The sequence below is a fragment of the Andrena cerasifolii genome, chromosome 10, assembly GCF_050908995.1.
Source record: "Andrena cerasifolii isolate SP2316 chromosome 10, iyAndCera1_principal, whole genome shotgun sequence".
Classification (NCBI taxonomy): domain Eukaryota; kingdom Metazoa; phylum Arthropoda; class Insecta; order Hymenoptera; family Andrenidae; genus Andrena; species Andrena cerasifolii.
The window spans coordinates 7,607,125-7,634,682 of NC_135127.1; the positions used below are offsets into that span (position 1 = coordinate 7,607,125).

Here is a 27,558-nt window from a genome sequence, read left to right on the forward strand (position 1 = left end):
TACCTACAGTTACTCACAAACTAACATATTTTACTCATTCAAGTAATGTTAAATTCAGAATTATCCATTATAATCTACATTAGTATAAACCTTGATTAATCTACTACAGAAATGCTAAAAGAAATTCTGCTAGAAAAATGGAAGAAGATAAGCCAGAATTTCGCAGAAAATTAGTTGAATCTATGCATAATAGATTAAAGTTTATAATAAAATCGCAAGAATATTAGAAGAATACTAGCTTATTATAATTAAATATATCACACTTTTTTAAATAAACTGTGTACAATTTCTCAAATAATACACCCAATACAGAAGTATATTATTCAAGCTTTATATTAACGTGAATTAGAATTGCGAATTCTTACTTTGAAGCAGAGTTGGACATTAACTAAATGCAAGTTACGTTAATTTTATTCGAGGTTCGAAAATCCGGGTCAACTTTATTCCACACATGAGGAATAATTTTAACATCTATTCGTTACTCGAAATTTGTATTTAAATAAAAAAAAATTCCATCTCTGCTTCGAAGTCGATTCAATCTGTAAAACATGTTACATGTAGGACAGGCGAATACTTTCGCGAGTAAGTATCTAGTTAATTATCTACATCTAGTTTCATGCATCAAGTGAACAAAAAAAAAAAAACGAACGACGTAATACCTTCCTGTCAAAAGCCATGTCAGAGGTCCCGCAAGCCCTGTCACCTAAATTGAATGAAAACTGATAATAGCCGACACGTTTCCCAAGGACGTGGTATCTTACAGACATCCGTCTGTGTTCCGGGACATCGACAGATGATTTCATCAGAGTGTCGTTCATTAAGACGTGTTCCGAGCTGCTCCCTGTCAATATCAGCGCAAGGCCAATTCTGGAACACGCAATCGTTACTCGTAGCCAGCGCAGCTGCTAGTAGTGGCTCGTCGAAACAAGCCAGCCGCGATCGATGGTGGGAAAATCAAATCTTCGCTAACCAGGCCGAAGAAAGCAGCTACGATTGGAATCATATTATTCCGCGATGCTCCACGTGCAGCTAGACGGACCGCATAAGCTCGCATTTTCATCTATTTCTGTTCTAGGCCGCAGCAACAACGGTTCGAATCTCATCGAATCGATACCCGCGATTATACGTGCCGGGGTTGCGCTGTCGCTCATTAGCCGACCGAGTAAATTTCCCTTCTCCTTGCCATCAATTACGTGATCAATTTCATCGTCACCCTACCTCCCACCCCCACCCCCCATGCTCCTTTTTGTTAATCAAACTTGCGCGTGCACGTGGCGCCTCCCGTGACACCACGCCACCATTCCTGCTGGCCACGATTCCGGCCGGCGGTCTTTTGCGAGTTCGCTGAACGCACGACTTAAGACGAAACTTTGGGGACGATTTTCGTGGCTCCTCGAGACCGTAAGACTTTTCTGCCGCGGAGAATATAACTTCGTACTCCCTGCTCTTCTTCGTGCTTCGCTGCTTCTCCCTGGTTGGATATGCCAGCTTTGTCGGAAGATTAAACGTTGTGGTTCATCGGACCCTTAATTTGGTTTAATCAAACCTCCCCCTCTGAACATCCTATACTCCGTGGTTATCCATGCGTCTTTCAGAAGCGATGAATTGGGAGTATGTTTACAATGTTATGTTTGAGAAGAGTCGATGTTTTGCTGGTGCGTTGGAAATTTGAAAGGGGGCATCTCTTTCTTCAGGAACAAGTATCTACCAAAATACATTCCTCGCGACGAAAATATTTTGTTTCGCAACTTAAGTTTAAAATTGCATCGAGTACATCTGCGTGATTTGGGCCTATATTTATACAGATTTTTTAAGGGTGAGAAGTTGTAGTGGAAGAGGTAAGGAATTTAGGAAGCGAGATTAATTCTAAGTTGTGAGTGAGTGAAAGATGAGAATCCATCAACACTTGAAACACAAAATGATTGATGAGATTGAAGGAATAAAAAATGTTCGATGGACACTAGGTACGTGGCCATGAATCTTCAATTCGATAACCAGAACTGTACTTGTGACAACAGAGATTTCGTTAGATAACAAAATAATCTGCAACTATTTGCCCCATTTAGTTTAACCTTGGCATTTGTGCAGTTGTTTAGAAATTACATAAACATGATCACCTCCTACGTTCGCAATAATTATACCTGTACACTGTATACTTTCGAAATTAAGATTTTTCAAGATAATATCTGGTAGGAAAAAAATTATTCCAGGATTTCCTCGAATTGCCCCCTTTTCTGTTGCACTATGAATTTCTTCTCCCCCTGGATACCATCCAGTCTTCAATTTTGTTCCTCGAATTATATCCACTTACGACCTCTGCGAACCGCAACGCTTAAAAAGTGTAATAAATCTTTAAAAACTCTAAATTGCGTTAATCCTCCGGGACTAAAAGCTGACTTACTTGCTACCTCCAACTATCCGATTAAAATGATGACTACATGGAATATCAAATGAAGGTCGTAGAAGTCCGAAAGCGAGTCCCTCGACAAGCCAGCTCAATCACAAATACATAGTTCTTAAATACTTGATTGCGGGAGGTCTGATAGTAACGCAGATGAGTAATTGCTCACGGATTATGAATTTATTTAGGAGTAGAAGCGCTGCACTTCAATCAAGACTCTCTACCTCAACCCTCTTGGCATTTAAACCCTTATAAACAACCCTTCCCATCACGTATTTGTCACTCTGACTGTTCAAAAAAGTATACCTGCAACCAAGAGAAAATAAACTTGCAATTTTAAGCGACCAACAATAGAATATTTAATTAACAGTCGACTGTTTGAATTGAGAAGCGTAAGAAATTTATTTCCAGAGGAAAAAATGATTTGTGCTTCCGACAGAAGACCTTTAATTAATTATTATTAGCTACCATTACACCGAGAACTCTGAAACGTGCAGAGTCTGTTTCGCCACTTATCAAAGAATTTAATGGCGTGACATTTAATCGAAAGACTCGACATTCCCTTGCTTAACGAAGCAATCCTACCCCGGCGCTATTTCTGGTTACGAATAAATTACACTCGGCGGAGAAGCTCGTATATCAAGGGTCATATCGCCGAGATTTATCTTAAAAAGAGACGCGATAATAGGCCAGGAGCGTTTGCCGATCGCGAATAAATCTTGCCCGACACTGCTTGACCCCCCCAGCGCAAGCTTCTATGTGGCCCAATGGAGAATGGTAAATGCCGAGACAGGATATACGTATCACGCAACGTGGAAGCGGAGCCAAAAAGGGGAAGTGGGATCTTCTTCCAGATGCATGGCGCATAGACTCACCTTGACACTGAAAACACCGGCAGCGTGGAAAGGAACATCATTGATTCACGAAACGAGTTCAGTGAGGAACATTACAGCACTTGCCGCAGCTTTTACTGCAATGCATTAGCCGTTCAAACGTTACGCGGCATTCCTTGCTAAAAAAAGAAAAAATAAACAAAAAAGGAACACGTGACGTTTAAAGCGCCGTGTCCAAGGATTCGAGGTGTTCGCGCTTCAGCGTTTTTTTTTCTAATGAAAGGGCGTCTCGACTGTTAATTGACGATACGACGACGCGTGCTTATCAAGTTAACTAATTTCAGACGAGGAAACGGGAAAAAATCGTGGGTAATTACACAGTCGGGCGGGTTAGAAGCCATCGCAAAAAAAAAAAGAAACGAGTCGCGGAGATAACCGCCCCTCGGAGTGTGCTCAAAGGATTATGCGACACGGACCCGAGCGAAATCCTCGGCATTCGTATGCGCCAAGTGCCGACGGAACGTTCCGCGAACGCGAGAATTAAACCGGGATATTTGCATTGCGCAAATATCAGCGCGAAATATGTAACGAAATAGAATTTCAGGGTGTGCCCGTAATCGCGCGTGTTGCCACCTAATTGGAACTGGCGCCTTGCAATCTGCCGCTAGATGTACCCGCGTGTGGAAAAACTGGGCAGGAAATTAAATTATTCTTGATGCGATAACAGCCACTTGGTAATAAGACGCGTAAGTCTGAAGAGTTTATGTCGAAACGGCCTAGATTTCTGATTTCCATCCTGAGAGGCATTTAGGAAGACCTGATTAATTGCTTACTAATACCTATACTCAGTTGGGACTGTTTAATGCCCGTAACTAATAATTATTATTGGGTTGTTAATTATAATTTTTGAAGATTGGTTATTAATTATTCTAGGGAAGTAAAGAAATATAATTATTATTTCTCCAATAACTGAGGTGCAAAATTATGTACATATAGATTGATAAATTTGTTATAAAAATAGTGTTAATAAATTGATAGTTGTGCAAATCACTAATATTAATATAAGTATTAATGGATAGATATAATTTATTAATATCGATGAAATAATAACTGCTAAATGATCTGCATGATCTGTAAGTCTGATGTACAATGTATTTTGGACGAATTGTGGATTAACCCTTCGGGGTGTATTGTACCCCAATAATAATTTTCGAGTTAAAATGTCGTGTCTTTATGACTTCCAAAGAGGATTTATCGCAAGAAAAAAATATAAAAGAAAATAAAAAATCGCTTTTTTCCCACAACCGTGGAAAATCGCTCATTTTCAACTACAAATTATATCATATCAAAATTTACATTTCTAGAAAAAGACTATTAGACCATGATTGTATAAGTATTACGAAGGTACAATTATCAATGAAAAGTTAAAAGATTAAAAAATACGAAAATGGTAACTCAAAAAATGACGCTGGGGTGCAGTGAACCCCGTGTGACCAACTTGTGATTATAAGAAGGTGTGACCACGAGGGGTTAAATACTCCCCAAGCCCTAAACTTCTCTCGACACCTTACGCAAGATTTCAGAGTAATATATCGTCACTCTGTGGTCAATAAAATGTTAAGAACCACATTCCAACATTTCTAAATTGCCGAATATACCATTTCACAGTTATACAAAAGAAATGTACCATTGTGCATAAACGCACACTCACATCTCCCAAGAAAAGACATGGTTAAGTCTCTCGAAAGAACTGTTTCTCCATTAAAAGTGTTTTATACTTCGCCCCCGTGCGATTAGTGGAATAATCTCCGTGGCATTGTGTCCCTGCTGCACAGGAACAAGGGTGGGAGAGGCACGGGAAAAGAAGAAAGACCGGAAGAAAGGGTAGAGAGAACCAGTGGAAATGTACGAACAAAGGGCACGCACAGCTTCTGCACGTAGTATTTTCCACGTCCACTTGACCATTGAGAAAATATAGTGTACGCGGCTGGACAAGATGGTCTCTCTCGCCGATGTTTGAACACAATGCCCAGAGAGCGGAATGTACGACGAAACGCAAGGCCGGAAAATGAAAGCCCGATAATTGTACCTGCGCCCTAGATCGAGGAACCCGATAAAAAGCAAATAAAGATCGTGAACCTGACCGTCGTGCACTATTACCGAATGCTTTCACGAGCAGACGTGTCCTCAGCCAAGGTATTAACGGTTGACGTTTCCGTTTATTCGATCAATTAGCTTCTTCCGCTGCCGGGTTGACGAAAGTTTTTAATAATTCATTGCTGTCTGTACATTGTCTGATAGTAATTTCGGCGTTCCGTTGGAAAATATGTATATGAGACAGGATACTTTTAATTGGTATTCTTTTTTAAGAAATGTAATATAAGAGATGGTAGTAGTGTGACAAATTCTGGACTGGCAAATGGGGTGAAACAGGGTTGTCTCTTGAGCCTTACGTTGTTCAATATTTTCATATGCGATTTGGAAAGAAGTTTTCACAAACGGAGAAGGGGGAGGTATCGAAATTCGTGGGGGAAAATTTTGTGTTAGTTGCGGAAAAAGAAGAAGTTGTGAAAAGTATGATGAAAAAAATTAGGAAAATATTTTAACATGTGGAAGGTAGGTAATATTGAATACAGATAAGTCGAAAATTATGGTATTTAGAAAAGGAGGCAGGGAACAGAAAATAAAATGGGAATGGGAGGGAGTAGAGTTGGAGAAGGCAAAAGAATTTGTATATCTGGGTGTGCGATTTCAAAGAAGTGGAGTAGTCACATTAAGGGGGGTTTCTCGTCTAACAGCTCCAAAAGTAAGTGATATTTAAGAATTTTTTTTAAAGAGATATAAATATATAAGAACAGTGGGAAAGGTTGAGTATCTGGAAAAGGAAGGGAAGGGAGACAGCCAAAGGTTAATTGCAAGGGCAAGGTGTGGAAACGTCGAGGAGGGAAACCGATATTGGTTAGACTAGGAAAAAGGAAATGGAACCTATGTAATCTAGAAATAGGTACAGTAAAACATTTATTAAAGCGTTGTTATAGGATAGATACTAGCGAACTAGGAGAGGAGGAAATTGTGGAAGGCAGGATAAATGAGGCGGTGATAAGCTGGCTAAGAGCTATAGAAAAAAAAGTTAAAGATTTTTGATACATTTGAGAAAGTATTCACACCATTAATGATTTTTAACAATTTTAATGATACAACTTATCTGTGTACACCTTATTGCCCGTATGAAATCATTCAAGTTCGTTTTGAAGATTCTTTCTCATTTACATATTTACAATGCAATGTTGTTAATGATACGAGAATAAATCTTTGAATACACACACACATATATATATATGTCACTTTATGCTCTCGTTCTACCGCTATAACTTGTAGAATTAAAAGCACCATTGCCTGCAAAGTACATTGACATCGTTTCCCCAAAACGGACGTGTTACCGAAATAGCACTGGAAGGATTTAGATACGCTTTGGACGAAACTGAATATGGTAGACTGTCAGGTTGCTGGCTTTAACTTGACACTAATATAAATGCACACCACACACAACTTTTATTCACTGGTTTATTTATCTCAGAGCAATCTCGTGATGCATATTAAAAAAGATGCATTTATCGAGTTTACTAAGTAGTTTCATTATTGATTTATTACATAATACATTCACCAGTTACTGAACAAAATTATATTTATAGAAATGCTAAGAGATACGAGAATTATACATTATTGAACATTATGAATGAAATATTTTACCTCCGCTTTTCAGAATTATTTCAGAGTCACTTTATATGTTTTAAATAGCATGCTGCATTTGCTCTATTATTTTAAAGTACCTAGGCTTCAAACGAAGTGGGGCATAATGTTCACAGCGCAGAAAATCGCTTAAACGAAGCGATTACGCAGGAATGTTATCTAACAAACTACTGCGACTGCTTATAATTTAGAGAAAATTTAAGAAAAACATATCAAGGCTTTGTAAGGTCTTCGAATATCTTTATAACACAAGGACTGTGTGTCATTTTATTTGTGGGACGACTTTTAAAATAAAATATTGCAATTAAAATAAATAATACACTAGGAACAAGAGATTGTGTCTTTTAAAGATCTATCAACATAGGTACATATATAGCGACGACTGCGAAAGTTCTGTGATATCTGAACGTTAATCGGAGTATGTACCTACCCGTTGTCGTGCTCGCGAGCAATTAATCGAGACGGTATTAAAACCAAGGACTAAAACTCGTTTTACGCTCGTTTTGTTCGCTGAGAAGCAAGTATTCAGCTGAATAAACACAATATTATCCTCTATCGCGCAAGTTATTTAATTTTCCGCTATCTCTGCGCGGAATTTCTTATAATATAATAGTGTCTGGGGAAGAGAAACTCGTATAAATCTCGCTGGGAGAGAGACCGATGTTTCCTCGAAGACGGAATCCGCGACGACTTCGAATATATTGGTCGCTCCAGACGTTTCCCACAATCTCGCATTCTGCACGGTTTCGATGCCACGAGAGAATTCTACGCAACCATAGCTTCTTATCGATCAGCACCTTTATTCCGCCTCTGTCGTTCCCTGACTTTCTCGGGCCAGTCATGCTCTGACAATTTATAACATACTTTTCATCTGCGTGGGTCGCCAGATTTTATTATCCACGCGATTGCTATACTCTCAGCCGGTTCTTGGAAGCTCTATCTTAAGGGAAAACGATTTTCGTCTGCTGATTCTCGCTGACACATATGTGTCACGCAGATATTTGTACCATTTGATTCGTCGCGTTTAGTCATGTCAACAATTTAGCTTGCCAATAAAAATCAATGCGAAAAGGCTTTATGCTTCTTATAAAGAAGTAAACATCTTGCATCATATGCAAGACAAAACATAACTACACCAACTGTAGCACGCAACTGTATTTTAATTCACATATACAAGAATATTGTACAAAGAGCATTGCTTCTTAGTCACTTTAATTGTAATGTATAGGTATAAACCGTGGTGACTAATACACTAACGGGGGATGTGACAATAAATAATTTAAAAAAAAACATTTAGCTAGCTTGCATTAAATGCAAATGTAATAACTTATATTCGAAGTTATTGTATGGATCAGAACATTAATTAAAGTGAACGTGGGTGCACTTATTTTTAATAACACAAATACAGATGAAAAGAGAGGTCTTATTAAAAAAAGGATACCTACACAAAGTTGTTTAAGTAAAGAATCCGTATTTATTGAATAAATTCGCTTCAAGTGAAAACCGTTTGTGTTATCTCTCGTATAGGGGTAACTGGGTTATTTGAATCCTTTATATACAGCATATTGATAAACTGGCTTCTATGCCATGCTTCATTTCAATAATTTTTTATTCAGATAATGCTGATTTCTAGGTTTAGCTTCTCATTGGCCGCGAGCTGCCAGTTATTGATCTTTCTATAACTGTGTGTAATAAGTGGTTAAAAAATGATCTGGTTGCCTGATATACCGTGCTACATGTTAATGCTAATTAGTGACTTCTAATATGAAATATCACATTTCCCCTAATTTCTTTAACCTTTCGTAAATCACACTTTTGAATAATCATACATAGAAAATTTATATTTATCCCCCAAAGTCATGCCTGTTAGGCCTATAATTTTATTTACTACCTTTATGCATACAATTATATAAGAATGTATAAAAATTACGTTTGAAGAGTCTCTGACATACTGAACTCCTGATTGCCAGCAACATTGAATAATGATTTAATAATTCGATTAAACACATTGTTAAAAAAATTTCGAACTTTGCAGTTTTATTGCAAGCACCATGTCATCTGCCTTAAGGGGAGGTTTCGGTTTAGAGCTTATAAAAATAGGTGATCTTTAGGAATTAATTAAAAGAAAATTACCACAGATAATTTAATAGGACTTCTTGCATTGTATTAAGAATGTCTTAAACTATAGAAATATATATATTTTTCTGTATTTAATCATTGCAAATGGCAGTGGAGATTTGTTGAAATGGAGACGTCACAAAATTCATCCAAAACTGAAATAAAATACAATACCTGATTTTTAAAGGGCATGAAATTCCCTAGTGGATAGGTTTAAAAATGACATAAATGACATTTTTTGACAACACAACGACACTTGAAATTTAATATCACTTTTTCCCATTTGAAAAAGTGTCAGAGGTTTTTCATCTGCGCAGAAGTATATTCTTCAAAATAACAAAAGTTTCAATCGACTCGGATAAAAACTTTTCGAGATACTTGTCCGACCGATTTGAAGAACACTGTTCCGAGAAAAACGCGTTTAAAGTTTTACGCATTCGTCGCTACTCAAATGCCTATAACTCCAGGAATTTTCCGAATTTCCAAAAATCCTCTTAAGCACGTATTCTTAAACGGTTGAACATTAGAAAAATGATATAAAAGAAAATCGATTTTCAGACCGGAACCTCCCCTTAATTTTGATACCGGCTATAAACGTAAACGCAGCTGAATTTGTGCACGTGAATCGAGCGAAAGAAGTTATTTACACAAAACGAAAACAGTTAGTGCAACGCCTAGGTTTAGCCATGGAGTTAGGTGTTCGCACCAAGGTACAGTACTTTTCCGCAGATGGCAAGCGCACGAAGCCCGCCAGCCTTGGGGTGCAGTTCTGGCTGCTCGTTGCCAGTCAAGGTGCTAATCATTACGAGTACGCATAAACCTGCAAGAGGTGCCAAGTTTACGGAGTATCAAAGCAGCCGGCGATGGAAAATTTCCGTACAGTGAAAAGCGTTCCACGGAGCCATCAATAACTCCCTCTTAAAGCCTCTGCTCTTCCACGCTGACGAGTATAGTTATAGCGTCATATGCTGTGAGGTTGCCCCGCCATGGTGTACGTAAAGCGATCGAAGTACCTTCTTGTCACACGTGTCACGTACAAGATCCTCTTCCTTACTTTTTCACGATTGGCGTTGCGAGTGTTCCGCCGAGTCTCTTACCATCTCTGCCTTGTCTTTTTGAAGCACGTGTCCGAGCATCGATCGAGCAAGAAGCACACTGAATAGCGATTGATCTAGAATCACTATTTATAGGCTGCAACATCTTTGCGAGCAACAGCAATCTGTCGTTAAGCATTGCTTCTTGGGAAGTTACATTGATGGAAATATTAGCGGTGGAATTCAGAAAAAATTAATTCATTAAGGGGGTATTCTACTTTGATCGATCGAAAAATTAAGATATTTTTAAAAAAAAATTTCTCAGTAAATACAACATGTAATGAAATGAATCTGTTTAGTATTTAATAAGCTTTAAACTCTTATATTATAGAACAAAAATTGATAAGAATATTTTCAATTTGTTTTAATTGTTTTTTTACAGCGTCAATGCGGCACCTAAATAAAAACAGTATGTTCGCGGCGCAGGTGATTTCCCGGTTCAGGCATAGTAGCATGAATTTAGGTACCATTCTGCACGTGTATCGGAAAGGCTCCTTCGTTAAAATGTAGTAGGTAGAATATAGATAGTGAAATCATACGCCAACATGCAAGCCACTAAATGGACAACGCTCATCGATCGATGGGCAGCAATATGCTTTCATGACGGTGCAATGACATGCCACTAAAGATAGCTTAACGATAGATCTGGATTTATTATTCGCGGAAAATATCTGTGCTTTGCTTTCTGTTGTATGACGTTCACAGACACGTAGCGTGCAAGGGCTTCAGAGTGCTAATTATAACGCTACTTTGATGCATCTCTCCTTTATCACGGATTGAACATCCAAAGTTACTCCTCCTCGAATGTTTGGGTATTTTTAAACAGCCTCTCGTGCTCTAAATTCGATTTTATGGTAATACCTGCGGCCATGATACTTCTGAGAAGTTATCCTCGGATACTGTTAAATTAGTAGCATTTAAACGTTTTATATATTAACGGTACCTGTCGAGAAGTTTCTTTCAATTAAATCTCCCTGGCAAGGAAACCTCGCCAACCAGAAAATTCTGGTTTAAATGAAATTTCGCGTGAATGTAGAGCATATTTGAGTATGCAAGAAGCAGCTTTTCTTTCTGCGGAAATTCACTCTGAATGGGTGAAATCAACCCTTAAAGCTGTGGCGTTTTTTTTCATTTTTAAATATAACTTTATAAGGGTGCGAGATAGAACAAAACTTTGAGTATAAAAATTGTTTAGTTTTTTATGTTCTATCACAATACCAGAAGAAAAATAAAGTTAACTTAAAGAAAGGAGCAACTTGACACGCCTCAAGTAAATGATGTGACCATATAAAATGTCCCCACTTATAATCAGTAATCACATTCGAAAAATACTTTATTTTATGTAATATGATGAGGAAGCGGCGAGAATGAAAGGAAATGGAGTGGCAATGCGATTAAGAATAATGAATCATGATGTGAAACAGTGAAAAAGGCTAAAGGCGTAATTAAATATGAAATACGATGGCAAGGATTAAATAACTTGAAAGTAGCTTTTAATAGATTCTTATTAAATCTGAAATGTACATGGCAAGTAAATAATAAATGATTACGAGTAGCTAGGAGGGAGATACGCGTTTTAGTTTTACTTATTGAAGACCGTGAACTAAGGGGCCATTCGACTAAGAAAGGAGGCACCTGCAAGTTCAAATCTTTCAGCTGCACACTGAGACGCGGATAGTCTTTGATCCTACGAATGTAATACTCTTCCCCAGTGAAAAGATGAGCAGAGGAGTAAGCACAAGTAACAAAAGATGTCTGTGCATGAGAAATCTTCAAGATCAAAAGGCAGACTTCGTTTGCTCGCAAGACATCTGACTTCCAGCTGAATTATGTCAATAAAAAGCTGCCGAGTATTTCGCAGATAATTACTACAATGATAGTACTATTTCGTAACAAAATTTGAGGCAACACTCGCTGCTAGAATTACAGTGTTTCAAGATTTCAAGATTTCCCTGCAAGAGTTATCTGAATCCTTCGCAGAAGTTGGGCAAATTAATAGATATTCGACAAATCTTATTCTCGTTTGATAGAACACACTCTTATCCATGAATTTCCAAACTACAAGCACCGCTCAATCAAAAACAACTCCCTGCGCGTGCAATTTTGTGCAGAATTTTGCTCACATAGAATTCAAAGGCGTGCGATTTTAAGAAGCTTTGCCTTCATTTTCTTCTTTCAAGACACTATTACTGCCCAGTCGTCGGAAGTACTCGTCCGACGCGTCTTACTCGAGGTATTTCTTGAAGAGTCCCCGCAGACGTGGTTCAAGTCACACGTCCTGCGCCAAAGTGCACGCACCGAGTCTGAAGTACGTCGCTTAAGGCAAATTACGTCGTGAATAACGTACTATATTAGCCGAGACTTTGATGCCGTCAGGGTAGGTTTGGCAAACTAACCCAGAACGTTATTCAGATTTGGTTTGGCAATGGTAACTTAGTTTTACTGGGAGTAAAATAATAAATAAGAAGCTTATTAATTCGATGCAAAAAATGGGAAAGGAAGTATCTGGCGAGAGAACGAACGGTACGATTTATTATCGGGTACCATCGTGTTTGAGTGGCTGAAGTTAGAACTGCTATGGATTTTCAGGTGTAAGGTGCGTCCTTTCGCAAAACATTTTCGGCACGTTTAGGAAGAATTGTCAGGTTTGAAGTTAGTGTAGTAGATGGCAGAAGTATAAGGTACACCCACCAATAAATGGACACTTAAGAGTAATGAATGGACACTATTATAAAATTATTTAAGTGTCTAATTAATCAGTTGCTTATTTTAATAAATTATTTTACTCCTTTTAATGAAAAATTCTCATTAACTGGTGCGTGTTCATTTACTTGTACACCCACCCTACTTGAGCTCGTAAAATTAGTGTAACGTGAAGACAGCCACGACATCTGTACAATAGTTAGGTGCTATTACAGGAGGGGGGAGGGCTGGACACAGGAAGGTGGTCAACAGTTTGAGCCAGTTTGAACTTTTAATGAGAGGCTATAAACAAGTTTGATGGCTTGAGAGTTCATGAGTGTCGTTCTACACCATGCACTCCAATTATTTCTGCGATTATATTACTGCAATCTCAGAATTGATGGTAGCATTAATTTTCGGAGAGATTTGTGACATTTTATTAGATTGTCCTTTTGCGAAAAGAGGAAAAAATTGTAAACCTTGACATCTTGCATTCTTTAATTAAATTCGGTCACAGAAAACCCAGGACTTCCTTGAATTCCACATGGACTATAATGTAGTAGTGTTTTAACTGTGGTTTCACTGTTCAACAGTCTATTAAACAGTACAGAACCCCAGAATAATACAAAAACCTAGTAAGACCTCTTTCGTTGTTTTAAAATGTACAATCTAAATCAATAATATTGAAAGACCAGATTAAAATATAGTTAATACATATACTCTTTATAAAACATCTTTGTTATGTTGTGTTCATCTATTTCTATCACCACTGTATGTAAAATCATTTGTATTCTAAAATGAAAAATATAATAGGTGCTCTCGTTAAACTTTTATTTCAAACTGGATAAATAATTTTGCGATTCTAAGTCAGTGATTCCTTATATTTGTGAATGTGACTTGTCGAAAGTGTTGAAAGCTTGATTCTCTGTCAGTACAAGAAGATGAATTCTGTTTCGCAGGTGATACTCGTGAAATGGAACGAGCCTTACCAGAAGCTGGCCTCCTGCGACAGTTCGGGGATCATTTTTGTATGGATCAAGTACGAGGGAAGATGGAGTATAGAGCTGATCAACGACAGGAGTACTCCAGTCACTCATTTCTCGTGGTCCCACGATGGTCGAATGGCACTCATATGTTACCGGGTAAATCTCACTGTCAAACTTCAAATAATTCATTGCAATAAATGCACATGGAAGCCCTTGATAAGAAAGCTCTTTTATTAAAAGAACTTCATGCCCAACGGTCTGACTTCAGTCGAACTGATTAATTTATCTGGTATCAATATGCAAAGATATGAGAAATTTTTGTCAGGAAGACCCTGACGTACAATAAACAATGACAGCTGCACAAATGTAAAATTGAATCCTGAAGTGGCTTTAGAATTGCCACTTGGAAGTTCAAGGAAATAAGTGTTGAATGTCTAGCTGAGAACAATCGAATGAAAACACATCCTACTGGCTATATGCAAAACGCCGCGATAATTTATTCCACGAGGAAATATATGCAAGCGGCAATGCAATTTAGAGCTCAAATAAAATGTAAATTGTAGGTAAACTGTACGCATCGAGCTGAAGTTTGAAGTTGTGTCTGTTGGAATATTATATAAACTCGATGAAGATATCGTCCTGTTTGTTAAATTGGATTTCATTTGAAAACAGCAGCGTGATAAACGTAATATGGAATACAATACGTTTTAAAATAAATTACATTTAAATTATGCAATAAATTATTAACTCATGTAATAGGTTCAGTATTATTATATTTATGCGAATATAATTCGAATGCGGTTGAAATCAATATTCTACTCCACGAATGGTCACATTTTCCTAGTGAAAAGCGAAGCTCGGCCACATTTAAAAATTCATTTTTAGCAAAACAATTGAAACCTCGCGTCGCCAACAAATTACTCTTTTCTATACATGCTTTTACAATGTTACGATTATAATATTTATAAATTACCATGCAAAACTTTGCAGAGGTAGAAGAAAGACATCACCTTGTACATAAGCAATAATATGTTAAAGTTGGCTTATTTAATAAAAAGTTGCATAATTAACTCAGGTGAAATGAAATATCAGTTCAGTTCTACGTCATACCAGTTTGCCCTTGTGTTAAAAGAAAAATAGAATCGATTAATTTTGTCCTAATTGAAGTGCAGATTTCGGTTCGAATTTTCATTTACTTTATTGCAATTAATGAAAAAGAAATGCACGAATTGTTTCTTGCTGCAGGACGGCTTCGTACTAGTTGGCAGCGTCGCTGGCCAAAGGTATTGGTCGTCGATGCTGAACGATAAAGCTACGATTACTTGTGGCATTTGGACACCGGACGACCAGCAGGTAAATCGTCAAATAAATACAAAATTGATCTTGAAATCTCCTAATATTTTCACTTAAAGCCGCGTATTCACCTGTGCATTCGCCCCGAATGTGCACAGGTGAATACGCGGCTTAAGGAAAATAATCTTGCACCCTGTATATACAGTAAAATACTAAATACTAATTTTTGAAGGACCTTAAAAGCTTAATGAATCCACGCAGTTTGTACTTTGACGGAAAATATCTGGGTTATAGGACGCGCAGTTCTGTAGTCTTAATGCGTATTAATGAACGAAATCAACAGCAGAATCCACTCTTATTAACGAGAATGTACGATATAGTACCGAATATGACCCTCATTTTCATTAACCCTCATCCACCACTTTAAAGGATACCTCACACGGGAAATACGATAGGTGGACGTCTGCTTGGAATCTCGAAGTACTCGCGTTAGTACGGTGTAGTATTACACTCTATCATAGCTGTCAGGGGTCTATTACCAAGTAAAAACTTTCTTAACGACGCTAAAAGGTTTATCGCATCCGCGTTAACGTTTACATTGCCAGACGTCTCTCTTTACAGATTTCTTGTTCGATTCTGACGTCGATAAATTATGGAAACCAAATCATTCTCATCCAACATCTGTTACATGAATCGTAAATGTGCAGAAATGGGTGGGGTGTAATAGACATCGCGTATAAAGGAATACACGATATTTCTCAGTGTTTGCAAAAGTGTTCTCTTATCACTCTGGGAAGAAAAAAAATGCCATAGCCCAGTGTTAGCCTAGAAATTACTGCTTCTAAATTGTAATAGGTCTCTATAAAAACTAAACGTTAACAATTCGTAGCATAGTTGTAGTGGATTCGTTAATACTATCATTTATTTCGTTAAGAATTCTCCATCTTCTTAGTTAATAAAGCTACAAGTTAATTATAAATATATGCTCAGTTAAAGCTATATAGCAGCGTTTCCCAAACTTTTTTGTGAGTAAATTTAATAAGGTAAAGAGAACGCATTAAAAATAGACGTTTCAGAATATAATTCTGACTTACTAATATTAAAAAAGACCCAAAAACAGTGGCGACGCCCCCCAGAAAACACTTCGCGACCCCGCCAGTTCGGAGCCACTGATATATAGCTTTAATTCTGTTACCAAACTCAACTGCTGTTATATTTTTAATCTACACAATATTAATGTCCATCGACAGGTATATTTTGGAACAACGGCGGGACAATTAATAGTAATGGATGTTCACGGGGCGATGGTATCAGAAGTACAATTGGCGGCTGGTGTCACTTCGATGGCTTGGAGCGCCGAGAAGTTTACAATGGAAGAGGGGGATGACGATATAACGAACGATAGATCTCATAGAGGTACTAGGTTTCTGTAAAATAGCACGTTTTCACGTCGTTGTGCGCTTGGAACTTTTAAATTGCTGCATTCGAACGAATTAAACACGAACGTTCCAGCAATAATACGTATATATGTATACGTATGTACTGTACTTTTAGTTTAACAGAAATTGCATTTCAACCCATTCTAGAACTCATTCTCGAGGTAATCGATGTTAAATAAACAGAAAGAACTAGAAATTTCTTTCAATCATGAAAGTTCATTTATGGGTAATGTAGTTGGGTAAAGAGAACTTAAAATTATTAGAAAAGTACTGATAAATAGTAACGTTTCATCAATGAGAATACAATAGTTATTTTTATTGTGATACTCAATCATCAGTAACGCCTTTCCATTGGTTAATTCTTACATCTTGGGTTAAGCTATTACCAAACTCTTTCGGAATGGAATTTTCAGCTACGCCTAACAGTCGTTTCAAGATCAAACAGAAACTGCTACTGTTCAAAGACTTCCTTGATAGGAACCCTTGCGACTTCCTCTCTGATCGATCACACCCCTGTAAACTTCCTACTCTCCAGTTCATCACTGTCGATTGAGAGAGGGCACTAAAATTACACAATTGAAGAAGGAGCATTACGTGTTTGCAGACGACAGGAATTACGTGCTAGCAGTCTGCCTGGCTGACGGCAACATCGTCATGCTGCGGTCGTTCGACGACGTTTCGCCGATCACTATACGTACGAATCTAAAAGCGCCATTACACGCGGAATGGAGTAATTCGAGAAAGTTGTTAGCGATCGCTGGAACGGAAGACTCGGATAGCCCGCAGAGCAGCCCGCACGAGTACACGAACCTTTTGAAGTTTTATTCGGTCACAGGCACCCTTGTCTACACAACAGCGATACCGTACACGCAAGTACGTACATATCTTTTTAACAACGGCCGCTTATCTGTCCGCGGCGTTACGTTTCTAATGCACGTTAATTCTGCCTTTATCGATATCAGTGCCCAGTGTCGGCGCTCACGTGGGGGCACAACGACAGGAGACTTTTCGTCGCGACCGGGGCGCGTGTCCACGCGGCATGGGTGTCAAGGTAACACGTATTCCTCTGTATTTAAATAACTGTTTTTGCCACCGAGCCCCGCTATCATGCTCAAGTATCTGAGATACCGCTCATATATTTTACAGGCGGGTAGCCTCGTTGCAACTGTTATCTCGTCTGGCTGTGAGAGCAGCTCTGACAAGGGAGACCAGTGTCCAGCAACTTCCATTGCCGCCGAGATTGAGAGCATCCGTCGCCGCACTTTTCGCTAGTACAATAAGGTAAAACATCTGAACTTTCATCGGTGAAGGAAACGTATACATATTGCATCTGCGTTGCGATACTTCGGTTAAAATGCAAGGTATCGAACGCAACTGGGTCAGGCTGTATCCTTGAAACCGTTAGCATTAGTGGAAAAAGTCATAAGGCACAATTAAATTGTTGGTATCATGCACTTATGCGTGGGTGTATGTCTGTACTTTTATCGTAACGGGACTGTGTACTTATCGGTATGGGAAGCATAGTGTAAGCTGAAGATAAATGAGAAATATTCAAAGTATAAGGGAAAAGTGTCTACCTACTGTATCGTGATGGATCTTTAATATCAAGAGTAAGGGGGAACACAGGGATGTTACAAAACAGCTTTATCGAGAAAATTAAGTTTTAATACTTTAGTCCATCGGTAAAGAAATAAGGTTCAACGAATTTAATTTTCTTCTTAAATAATTTCGTGTTTTACCTTGACGACAGAAGCTTATGCTTACGCAAAGAATTGGGACATTCTGTATTTTGTTCCAGTGCAGAGTGGATATTTTCTGTTTCTACTCAGTATACCAAATCTTTAACGTTATCTCACGGGGTATTTGAACTTTATAATTCTGTGTGATTCGGCAATTCTGTAGTCCCAGTTGCCACAAAAAATATGATGAAAATCGCAAAATTACAAAAAAAAAATGGACATTCCCTGTTATCACCTCAAAACCTTGCAGTTTGAATATACTTCAGACCACTTAATATTCTTTTCTGCACTAATACCCAGACACTTTCCTGTAATTAAGTGTTTCCTTCATAAAAAATATTTGAAGTTATCATTATACAAGGAAACTTTCAAATTAAGGGGGAACCTGGGTTAGGACGCTGAAAACACGATAGGATGTACACAATTTGACAACTCCGACGGCGTTGCGCTACGAAGATATACCAATAAAAGAATATTAACTAAATTATTATTGAATAAAAAAAAATTTCTTGTCGTCTGAATATACAGTAAAACACCCTTAAAGTTTTGGAAAGATTCTATTTATATTTGTTGAGAAAATAATTCTAAAAAAATCATCGTCTTTTCAGCGTTCAAATGTAGGTTCCCCCCTTAAGTAGCTACTTAAGTCAACCGTAGTGTCTGTTGTATGAAATGTCGACCACACACTAAATTACAAAAAGTACCATCAACTGACGATTTCTACATCCTGCAGACAATATTTGTAGCACACTTTTGCTTCACATTTAACGAATTAACAAATAAAACTTATTTAATCTGAAATAACGTATCCCACTCTGCCTGTAGATGTTCGGTACCAGAACCCAAGGAGCTGAGGCGCTTCGTGTCGCGACCTCCCCCTGGAGGAGGAAGATTACACTGCACCATGCTCAGGCATGCCGTGGAACCGGTGCCATGTTACACATTATATCTAGAATATCTGGGAGGATTAGTGCCCCTTTTAAAAGGCAGGAGGACAAGCAAAATCAGGCCAGAGTTCGTGATATTCGATCCGCAAAGTCAGGACACTCTGCAGGTCGTTGAAGATACATCGCAATGCCCGTCGTTCAGTGACGGATCCGATACAGAAAGGGACACAGCCGACCTGTGCGGCTCGCCCAGGAACAAGAGGAAGAACAGGCGGAAAAGGGAAGAGAAACTGAACGACGAGAGTGACGACCTCACTTACGTAGACACCCTGCCCGAGGTAACACTTTACTTTGACTTTCATACCGCTGAAAACTTCGTCGCTATAACTCGCTGTGACTTTCATTCGTTTGAAAATATCCCCCGGTGTAATACAAGTAAGAGTCCACGCCGCGCGTCGAGTCGACGCAAGGTTGCGTGATGTAGCAAAGTTTAACGAGCCCTCCGAGCCTTAGGCTACACAGTAAAGTCAGTCGCGTGACTAGCAGTGTCGCAAGACGTATCTGTTTGCAGCACGCGAGGCTGGTCGAAGTAACGTCCAATATCTGGGGCACAAAATTCAAGTTTCACGGGTTGGCGGACTCGGTGCCTGCGAACTTAGGCCAAGTTACTTATCGGACGTCGCTGCTGCATTTGCAACCGCGACAAATGACCCTGGTGATGACGGAACTGCGCGACGACGTGCCAGCAGGTATAACATCGCGATCGAATAACGAGAAACCCATTAATCCTAAGCTGGGACATTTCTCTCGCAGGTCCAGACCCAACGTTCAATCCGAACCTATTTTCCGAAGACGAGGAGGAGTCGTTCCAGGAGCTTCAAGGTGCCACAAGAAGCACCTCCGAGGCGCAAGCCCCTCCGATCGCGCCGATGACTCCCCGCAACGCGCGCCTAAACTCCAACCGGCCAAAATCTCAAATTTCCAATCAATTTATGGCCAGCGAAGCCTTACCTGCCACTCTGTCGAGGGTCGAGAATTACGAGAGCGAGTTGCCCTACGTGGACCTGCAGGAAATGGGTAACTTGTACGAGAACTTAAGAACCACCTCCACGAACACTTACCGAACCCCGCCGAGGCACAACCCGCCGAGATGCTGCGACGTCCCAGCCCTTCAGTCTCCGAAGAACGCGGTTGCGCCCACTCAGACCATCATCGCGACTTCGAACACAGGGGCAGACTACTCGAACAACATTCAAAGAATGAAGTCTGCTCTAGCCGATCAACAGACCGGCTTGGTTACGAAGAAAGAGCTAGAGAATAATAAGTTCAACCAGATATCCCAGGATGATAAAACTGTGCTGACATCCTGCCCCTCAGCCATCATCCCGACGTCCATGCACAACGGCCAAACCACTAGCGAGGAAGCCTCGAGCAGCCGCGGCTGCTCCCAAAGCTCCATTGTGAACGGTTTAGACAATAACAACGGTGGTCCTCAGACCCAGACAATATTCTTCAACGGTCTGAACAACATGGCGTGCTCGAGCAACGTGAGCGGTATTCAGGGTAAAAACAATCACAACGCGAACGGCAGTTCAGCCAGCGCCAGCCAGACGGCACCGATAAGCTCGTACTCCCAGAATGGCACTTTTAACAAGAACGGCATACACTTGACCAGCAATCACTCGCCGGCGTGTTCTTACCAGTTTCCGGAGAACATCGATCAGTGCATAGGACAATCTTGCTCGCATTGCACGTTGCAGCTCAAGGACCCCAAGGGCCACGAATCGTGTGGGAAAACGAGCGCCAGCCAGTCGAACACTTTCGGTTCCGCGACGGGTAAAGCCAGCGAGATGCAATTTATCGACGACGAGGCTCGTGGCGAAACAGATGTGCTGGAACAGTCGCGAGTGGTTCACAGAACGCCTACGGTAGTCAGTATCGGGCCACTTTGCGTGAACGACTCGATAGTGAGGAGTTGCAGCGTCGGGTATTTGGACATGGTCGACGCGCAACTGGTCCCTTGCGACGTCGCGCTGAGAATGCTGCGGAAAGAGGCGCCCAACAAGAGACTGGTCCTGGTGTCCAGGAAGACCAAGAGGAAAAAGAAGAACAAGGCTCAGCACGAGATCGGACAGCAGACCTCTAAGTCGCCGAGGCTCCGCAACTGCGGCAAGTCCAAGAGCCTGGATTCCAGCGACATATTCCCCGCCAACGAGCAAATCGCCTTGCCGCCTAAATTGCCCGAGCACGTTGAAGAAGTAACGGGGGCTGCTAATTTCGAAACGACCGAGGAGAAAGCTCCCCAGCCACTGGAGGAAATGCCGGACGCGATAGAGGCGTTGGTTCAATGCTCGCAGCACGTTACGGGCGCCATCGCGGTCAAAGCTAGCGTGGAATTCAGTCGACTAGAAAGCTGCAATTCGCCTGTTAAGTAAGCAGATAGCGATACGACGAAGCTAATTTAATTCCCATTTTTAGTTTTGATATTAGAATCGTTGCTCCTCGTTGAACAGCTTTTGTACACAGGGCGATCCATTTTAATGCATATATGAATATATTTCCGTATACCATAGGATGATATGCAAAGTAGTTTGGCAACACATTTGTTTCGGAGAACAGGAAGCTTCAACTTTTCCTGTTCAATGCTAACTCTGAACAAAAGCTGACTCAGACACGTACAGTAATTTAGACGAGTAGCGAGTAATTTAGTAATTTCTTACACACGTGTAGACACTAAAATTTAGTTGAGTAGTTTAGTAAAACAATGCTAAAATTTCTGTAACGCACTTGTAGAGGATCCAGTCCAAGCGGATCATTAGCATCATCCTTGGATGGTCTCGCTGCGCGACTCCGAGACTTTGACGAAAGTCACTCTTTGCCACCACCATCACCCCGTCCATCGTCCAGGTAAAATATATTGTTTCACAGAAACCATTCAATGAACTAGCTCTCCGATAACAATTGATATTCTTCTTAGATTGCCCAGAAGCTCTCCCAGTAGTCCTGCACCCTCAAAGAAAGGTAAAAGACCGGCATCAGCCTCGCCAATTAGGAGAAGACTTCTATCGAGTCCTTTGTTAAGTAGAAAAACGCGGAAGAGTCGGGGTGAAAGTTCAGACGAGGAAGGATTACTTCAAGATGACTCGTCAGCGAGCTACAGAGACCTCGAGACATTCCAAAAGGCTCAATTACGCCAAAAGGTAATAAACTTACATGAACTTTAATGAAATACATACTGGAAAGGTGTACTATTCTTATTTAAATTTTTGTTAATTAGTAAGTAATCAGAAACATTTTATAAAAAATGTGGAAATCACATGATTCATAGAAGATAAGAAATATATCAACCCCTATGTACAGAATGCAATTTCATTTTTTATTCTATTTGACACACATGATATTCTTACCCAATTAGCAGATGATATTGTTCGATCTATGATGACATTATTTTAATACAACTCAAACCTCCCTGAGGAGGCTTTGCGAAGTACTAATGCATTTGTAATTACTATGTGCAGCTAAAGCAAAAGGGAGTAGTAATATCTGGTCACAAATCAGAATCAGTGAGACGAGAGCTTGTGATGCATAATAAGGCGCCTATGTGGAACGAATCTAGCCAGGTATATCAACTCGACTTCGGTGGCAGAGTCACTCAGGAAAGCGCGAAGAACTTTCAAATTGAATTCAAAGGCCGACAGGTAAGGACTCGATTTACCGGGCTTATAATTCAGCCACTCGAAATTGAATAACCACATCTGTTTCAATCTTGCGGCAGGTCATGCAATTCGGAAGGATAGATGGGAACGCCTACACGCTAGATTTCCAATATCCTTTCAGCGCTTTACAAGCATTTGCCGTCGCCTTGGCCAACGTTACACAACGGCTCAAGTAAATGTTAGTCGTCGGTACTTCATTTGATACAAGTATGCAGTTAATATTCTTAATGTATGTTTGTTCGGATGGTTTATTTTATTAATTTCAAATGATGAGTCTAATTCGATTCTAATATTTATAATATCTTTTATTCCACAATTTAATATTCTTCGTTTCCTTTGATTTTAAAATGAGTATTGCTAAAGGAAAGATGAAATAGTGTACTGAGACTTCTATCATTAAAGAATGGACTAAAATTATCGAAGTATTTTAACCAATAATTAAAGAAATGTGGTAGTCTATTACGAGAGTCTAGCGAAATGTCAGGGACTCGCTGTTTAAAATAATTAGAGGATCTGGTTTTTGGATACTTCTGAAAAATGAGCGCAATATAGTGGCAAATGAAATTCCATGTATTTAAATACAGTAATATTTTTACTGAATGTTTTTGAACACTTAATATGTTATTGACCAATCGAATCATTTAAGTACATAATCCTTTAAACATTTTGTGGAATACACTTCGATACAAAAGGCTAATCAAGCTGTTAAAAATTTTGCATCACCTAAAATTGATTTTCAGGTTCGTGCGAAATTTGGGACGCGAGTACCAAGAATGCTACCCGGAATATATGCTGTAATTAAATCGAGATATTCGTCCAAATGACAAAGGAGAAGAAAACTAACAAATCATAGGGAAACTAAAGCTGTAACATTACGCTACACATAGAGTTACAAAGAATGAAAGACAACCTTTAAATACAAGCTTTTAAGCGTGTAATAGAGCCACATGTCTTTCGATTATTAAAACTAGTGACGGGCTAGAATAAGTCGTTTAAGAAAAACGAGCGAGCGTCGAAAAAGAAAACGGCCATTGCCACGATAGAGATTTGTTTGCCCGAGATCTCGAGCTGAAAGCACATGGCCTTGCGTGTAGCGCGAAAACAAAAAAAAAATCTTCTTGAGGCCTTAAGCGAGTCCTCTCGAACCAAACGCCTTCAAGCTAAAAAGTAAACTCGACAACCGCGTCACTTCGAGCGATCTTAGCAATACAGAAGGGAAAAAAAAAAGAAGAATACAGTTGCTAGCGATTTGAATTTGAGCGGAACCGAAAGATTTTGTGGCATGGAACCGTGCAATAAGATTTCGTTGAATGCTTCTTCGTCGTACCGTCCAAAATATTTCGTTTCTCCCAACTTCGAGTGCTCATTTTTGTATAGTTTATGCGACACGTTGGAGTCTAGTAATGCTGTTGAAAGTTCACCTCGTTCATTTTTGCGGTCCGCCGGGTGTACTCGAATTTTATATACATATATATTGACGGACTCGCACATCCACGCGAGCGTTTCATGTTGTTCGATTAAATGTTTCTTAACGGATATTATAAAATTAACGATAATGCTAAATGATAAACGTTTAACACGTCCGGCCTGTGTTCGTCCCCGCCGAAGCGGGGCAGACGGGGGGGTGAAAAGGATGCCAGATTTAGCGCGAGGGAGAAAAAGTATTCGCCTGTATGCCAATGTGTGCACGCATTAAATTAACTGTCGTCTGTACTTAACCCATGGTCGTTGTATTTCATTCGCCTAATTGTAAGGAACGTGGATGATCGATTTCAGGCCTACGCGAGAAGTGCTTGAAGGGATGCTTTTTCGTCGAGTCAAAATTTCGAGAGCGGGGCACCCTGAAACGATGATAAGACGATGCTAGTGGACATGATTCTAAGTTTTTGTTGCCGTGTAGGTACATACAGGCTAACAATATTCAATTTGCAAGCATAACAATCTTCGGAATCGTGCAAATGTTTACTCAAGTATTATAGAAAAAGAAATAGGTTGGATTTTTTGTCAGCGACGAATCTAGTTCAAGTTGCAGTCATACTTCTTTTCAAAAGTAATCGCCCACGAATGTTTACGTGGAGTGTCTCGATCTGGAGGTGTTTAGAATTAGTCCCCTTTCCCACGACGTTTATAGTTACTGTTCAGGCCGCCCCATGCTCACGAGTTAGCGATAATAAATATTTATGCCACGTATTGACAGTAATGGTCAGTATATAAAGTCGCTAGACCATACGATTGTTTTGGTTCCTAGACAACGTTCTGTCCTGAATTATCTACTATCACCAGTAGCCGATAGCACGTATATACCTACATGTATCATCAGTGCTTCATCAGCTTTTGGTTTGCATACCGTTGCGTTTCAGCTGCGAAACATCAACCGCAAACTCATGGCGAAATTGTATCACGCGAGGAGATGTTAGTTTCAAAAGCTAACGAGCATTTAGATTAACCAACATTGATTGCCTGAACCACGTGATCGCGGCTTAACATCCTTTCAAGAGTGATCGTTGAAGTTCGCCATAAGTTCGCGGGTTTCTATCGAACAGGAACGTTTTGTACGAAACCTTTGCAGACTTTCCGTTGTTTACGAGAACGCGATGTGTGTAAGAAATCATTTTAAAAAAAAGAGCGAAAAATGCAAAAAAAAAATAAATAAATAAAAATAAAGAATCACGTTAAAACCAAGATTCCACGATGGTTGATTCCACTTTTCATACTTGCACGAAATTTTGATATGGAAGAATCCGCAGCAACGTCACCCGTTTATTTTTAATATCTACGCTTCGTTGCATCTGCCGAACAAAACGAGCTTGAGTCACGCAGCAGGCAACATTCGCACATCGATCGCGAGCAATTTTTCTCACACAGTTACTCTCCTGAAGCTCCGCCAAGGTTCAATAATCAACGCTGTGATTATGATTAACCACGTAATGGAAATTTGCGCGGAAACACTGCTACGGTGGAACCTCAATAAGCCGATGATAAACCGAGTCTTCATAGTCCAAGTTGCGCTTAAACCGATAGTTCAAATACATCGAGTGTGCGTATGCGAGTGTTTCGCTTAACTCGAGTTGCAGATAAATCAAGCTGGCTTGAGCCCCGCTCACTTCGGATTATCGAGTCTCCATTGTATATCCGAAACAAAGTCAACTGGTTGTTCGAAACCGCTAATGGCCTATCCCCAACATACAGTTTGGCTACTATCACCAATCCATGATCTCTAGTTTGTTTGCGCAAACAGATATGCTGCAGAACTAAAGCCGGGAATCCACCTGAAAGCTAAGCTAAGCTACGCTAGGCTATGTTTTACAAGAACAGTTTCAATACATCCTTTTCCACTAAAAGCTACGTTTCTGTGCCATGTTTTCTCGGGGTAGCTCGAGATTTGCCCCGTGAGCGATTTTTCGGAAACATAGCAAGGCATATCACAGAAACGTAGCTTTTGGTGGAAAAGGATGTAACTGCTTTTTTAAAACATAGCACAGCGTGGCACAGCTTAGCTTAGCTTCTGGTGGAAACGGTTCCATGAGAATGTATTAAAGCTAATTTTTTAAAACGTAGCATAGCATAGCTTAGCTTAGTTTCCAGGTGGATCCCCGGCTTAAGACACACGTCTCGTGCAACTCACTGTCCACGGCCTTGAGCGGCTAGTTGACTCCACCTCAACCATAATAGTATTTCCGGATTATCACAGAACGTTTCTTTGGCGATGAATAGAGTGCCTATATTTATGTAACTTAACCGGGATAGTGTGTTGTATGCCAAAGTAGCGTGCGGAAGCTGTCAGTGGTTATTGTAAAAAGTTGCTCGACACTGCTGTTGCACAGCAATTGTTATTTCGATGGGTTGTATGTTGTATATCCGCATAAACCGACCCAGACGTTTGTAGCAGCACGCGTGAACCGTGACTGAGTTCTAAAATGCTCGGCCAAGCTCAAGTCAGATTATTGTGTATGTACAATGGGTGAAAGGAATATAGTGAGCTCGTTATATGTAGCTACGAGAACGTGCTTGTGTGTCCAGGATCAAAAGCCCAGGGACGATTTCTGTACAGGTTTCGAACACAATAGTCAGATAAGTTATATAGCTACTTAGTATGGTGTATAAGTAGAAGTGTAGCCTGATATGGTCAACAGTAGACAAAGTAATCTGGAACAGCCAAATAGATCTTGACCAGGCCATAGTGCAATAAGGTTTTGTGCATATCAAGGTGGACAAGCGTTTAGAGTTGTAGAGGGAAGCTTGCTATATTCCTTTCACCTAACACACATTGATTCATAGGTACATAGTACCCTATGATGTCTCTTTCTGTTAATACACCGCGTTTTGTTTTTCTTGAGCGTAATATCGCGCTAAAATTACGCTTCTATAAAAACGCTGTCACGTGTGAAACTTTTGCGACTGAGTGTTATAGGGTAACGACACGAGTCACATAGTGTGCAAATGGTATGAATATTGTTTTCTCTCCTACAGTGAAACTGTTGATTTCCCATCTTATTAGTGCTGAACCGATCGTTCTGTATACGTGCAATGCAAATTTTGTTACCGAATACATTGATGATTATCGAATATTTGTAAATAAAGAACGAAATTCTACACGGCAATGATACTCTCATTCCTCCT

At 39.8% G+C, this 27,558-nt stretch overlaps 1 protein-coding gene across 4 annotated transcripts in view; it reads left to right on the forward strand.

Annotated features, from left to right (window-relative positions):
• The window catches only part of Tusp (WD40 superfamily protein Tusp), a 56,432-nt gene extending 28,901 nt beyond the window's left edge, over positions 1-27,531 (forward strand). Inside the window, exons 3-16 of one of the 4 annotated variants that reach the window (XR_013086492.1) lie at positions 13,838-14,020; positions 15,110-15,217; positions 16,408-16,573; positions 17,201-17,469; positions 17,559-17,647; positions 17,743-17,877; positions 19,161-19,560; positions 19,794-19,971; positions 20,036-21,653; positions 22,016-22,129; positions 22,200-22,422; positions 22,741-22,920; positions 22,998-23,171; positions 23,704-27,531. Coding sequence is in view for 2 of the 4 variants with exons in the window: in XM_076821031.1 (XP_076677146.1) it covers positions 13,838-14,020; positions 15,110-15,217; positions 16,408-16,573; positions 17,201-17,469; positions 17,559-17,647; positions 17,743-17,877; positions 19,161-19,560; positions 19,794-19,971; positions 20,036-21,653; positions 22,016-22,129; positions 22,200-22,422; positions 22,741-22,920; positions 22,998-23,114 (3,780 nt within the window). In the remaining 2 variants the exon portion in view is untranslated. Of the gene's footprint in view, positions 1-13,837; positions 14,021-15,109; positions 15,218-16,407; positions 16,574-17,200; positions 17,470-17,558; positions 17,648-17,742; positions 17,878-19,160; positions 19,561-19,793; positions 19,972-20,035; positions 21,654-22,015; positions 22,130-22,199; positions 22,423-22,740; positions 22,921-22,997; positions 23,172-23,678 lie in introns of all 4 variants that reach the window. The other 3 variants (XR_013086493.1, XM_076821031.1, XM_076821030.1) reach the window with 3 other exon arrangements.
• The last annotated feature ends 27 nt before the right edge of the window (positions 27,532-27,558 follow it).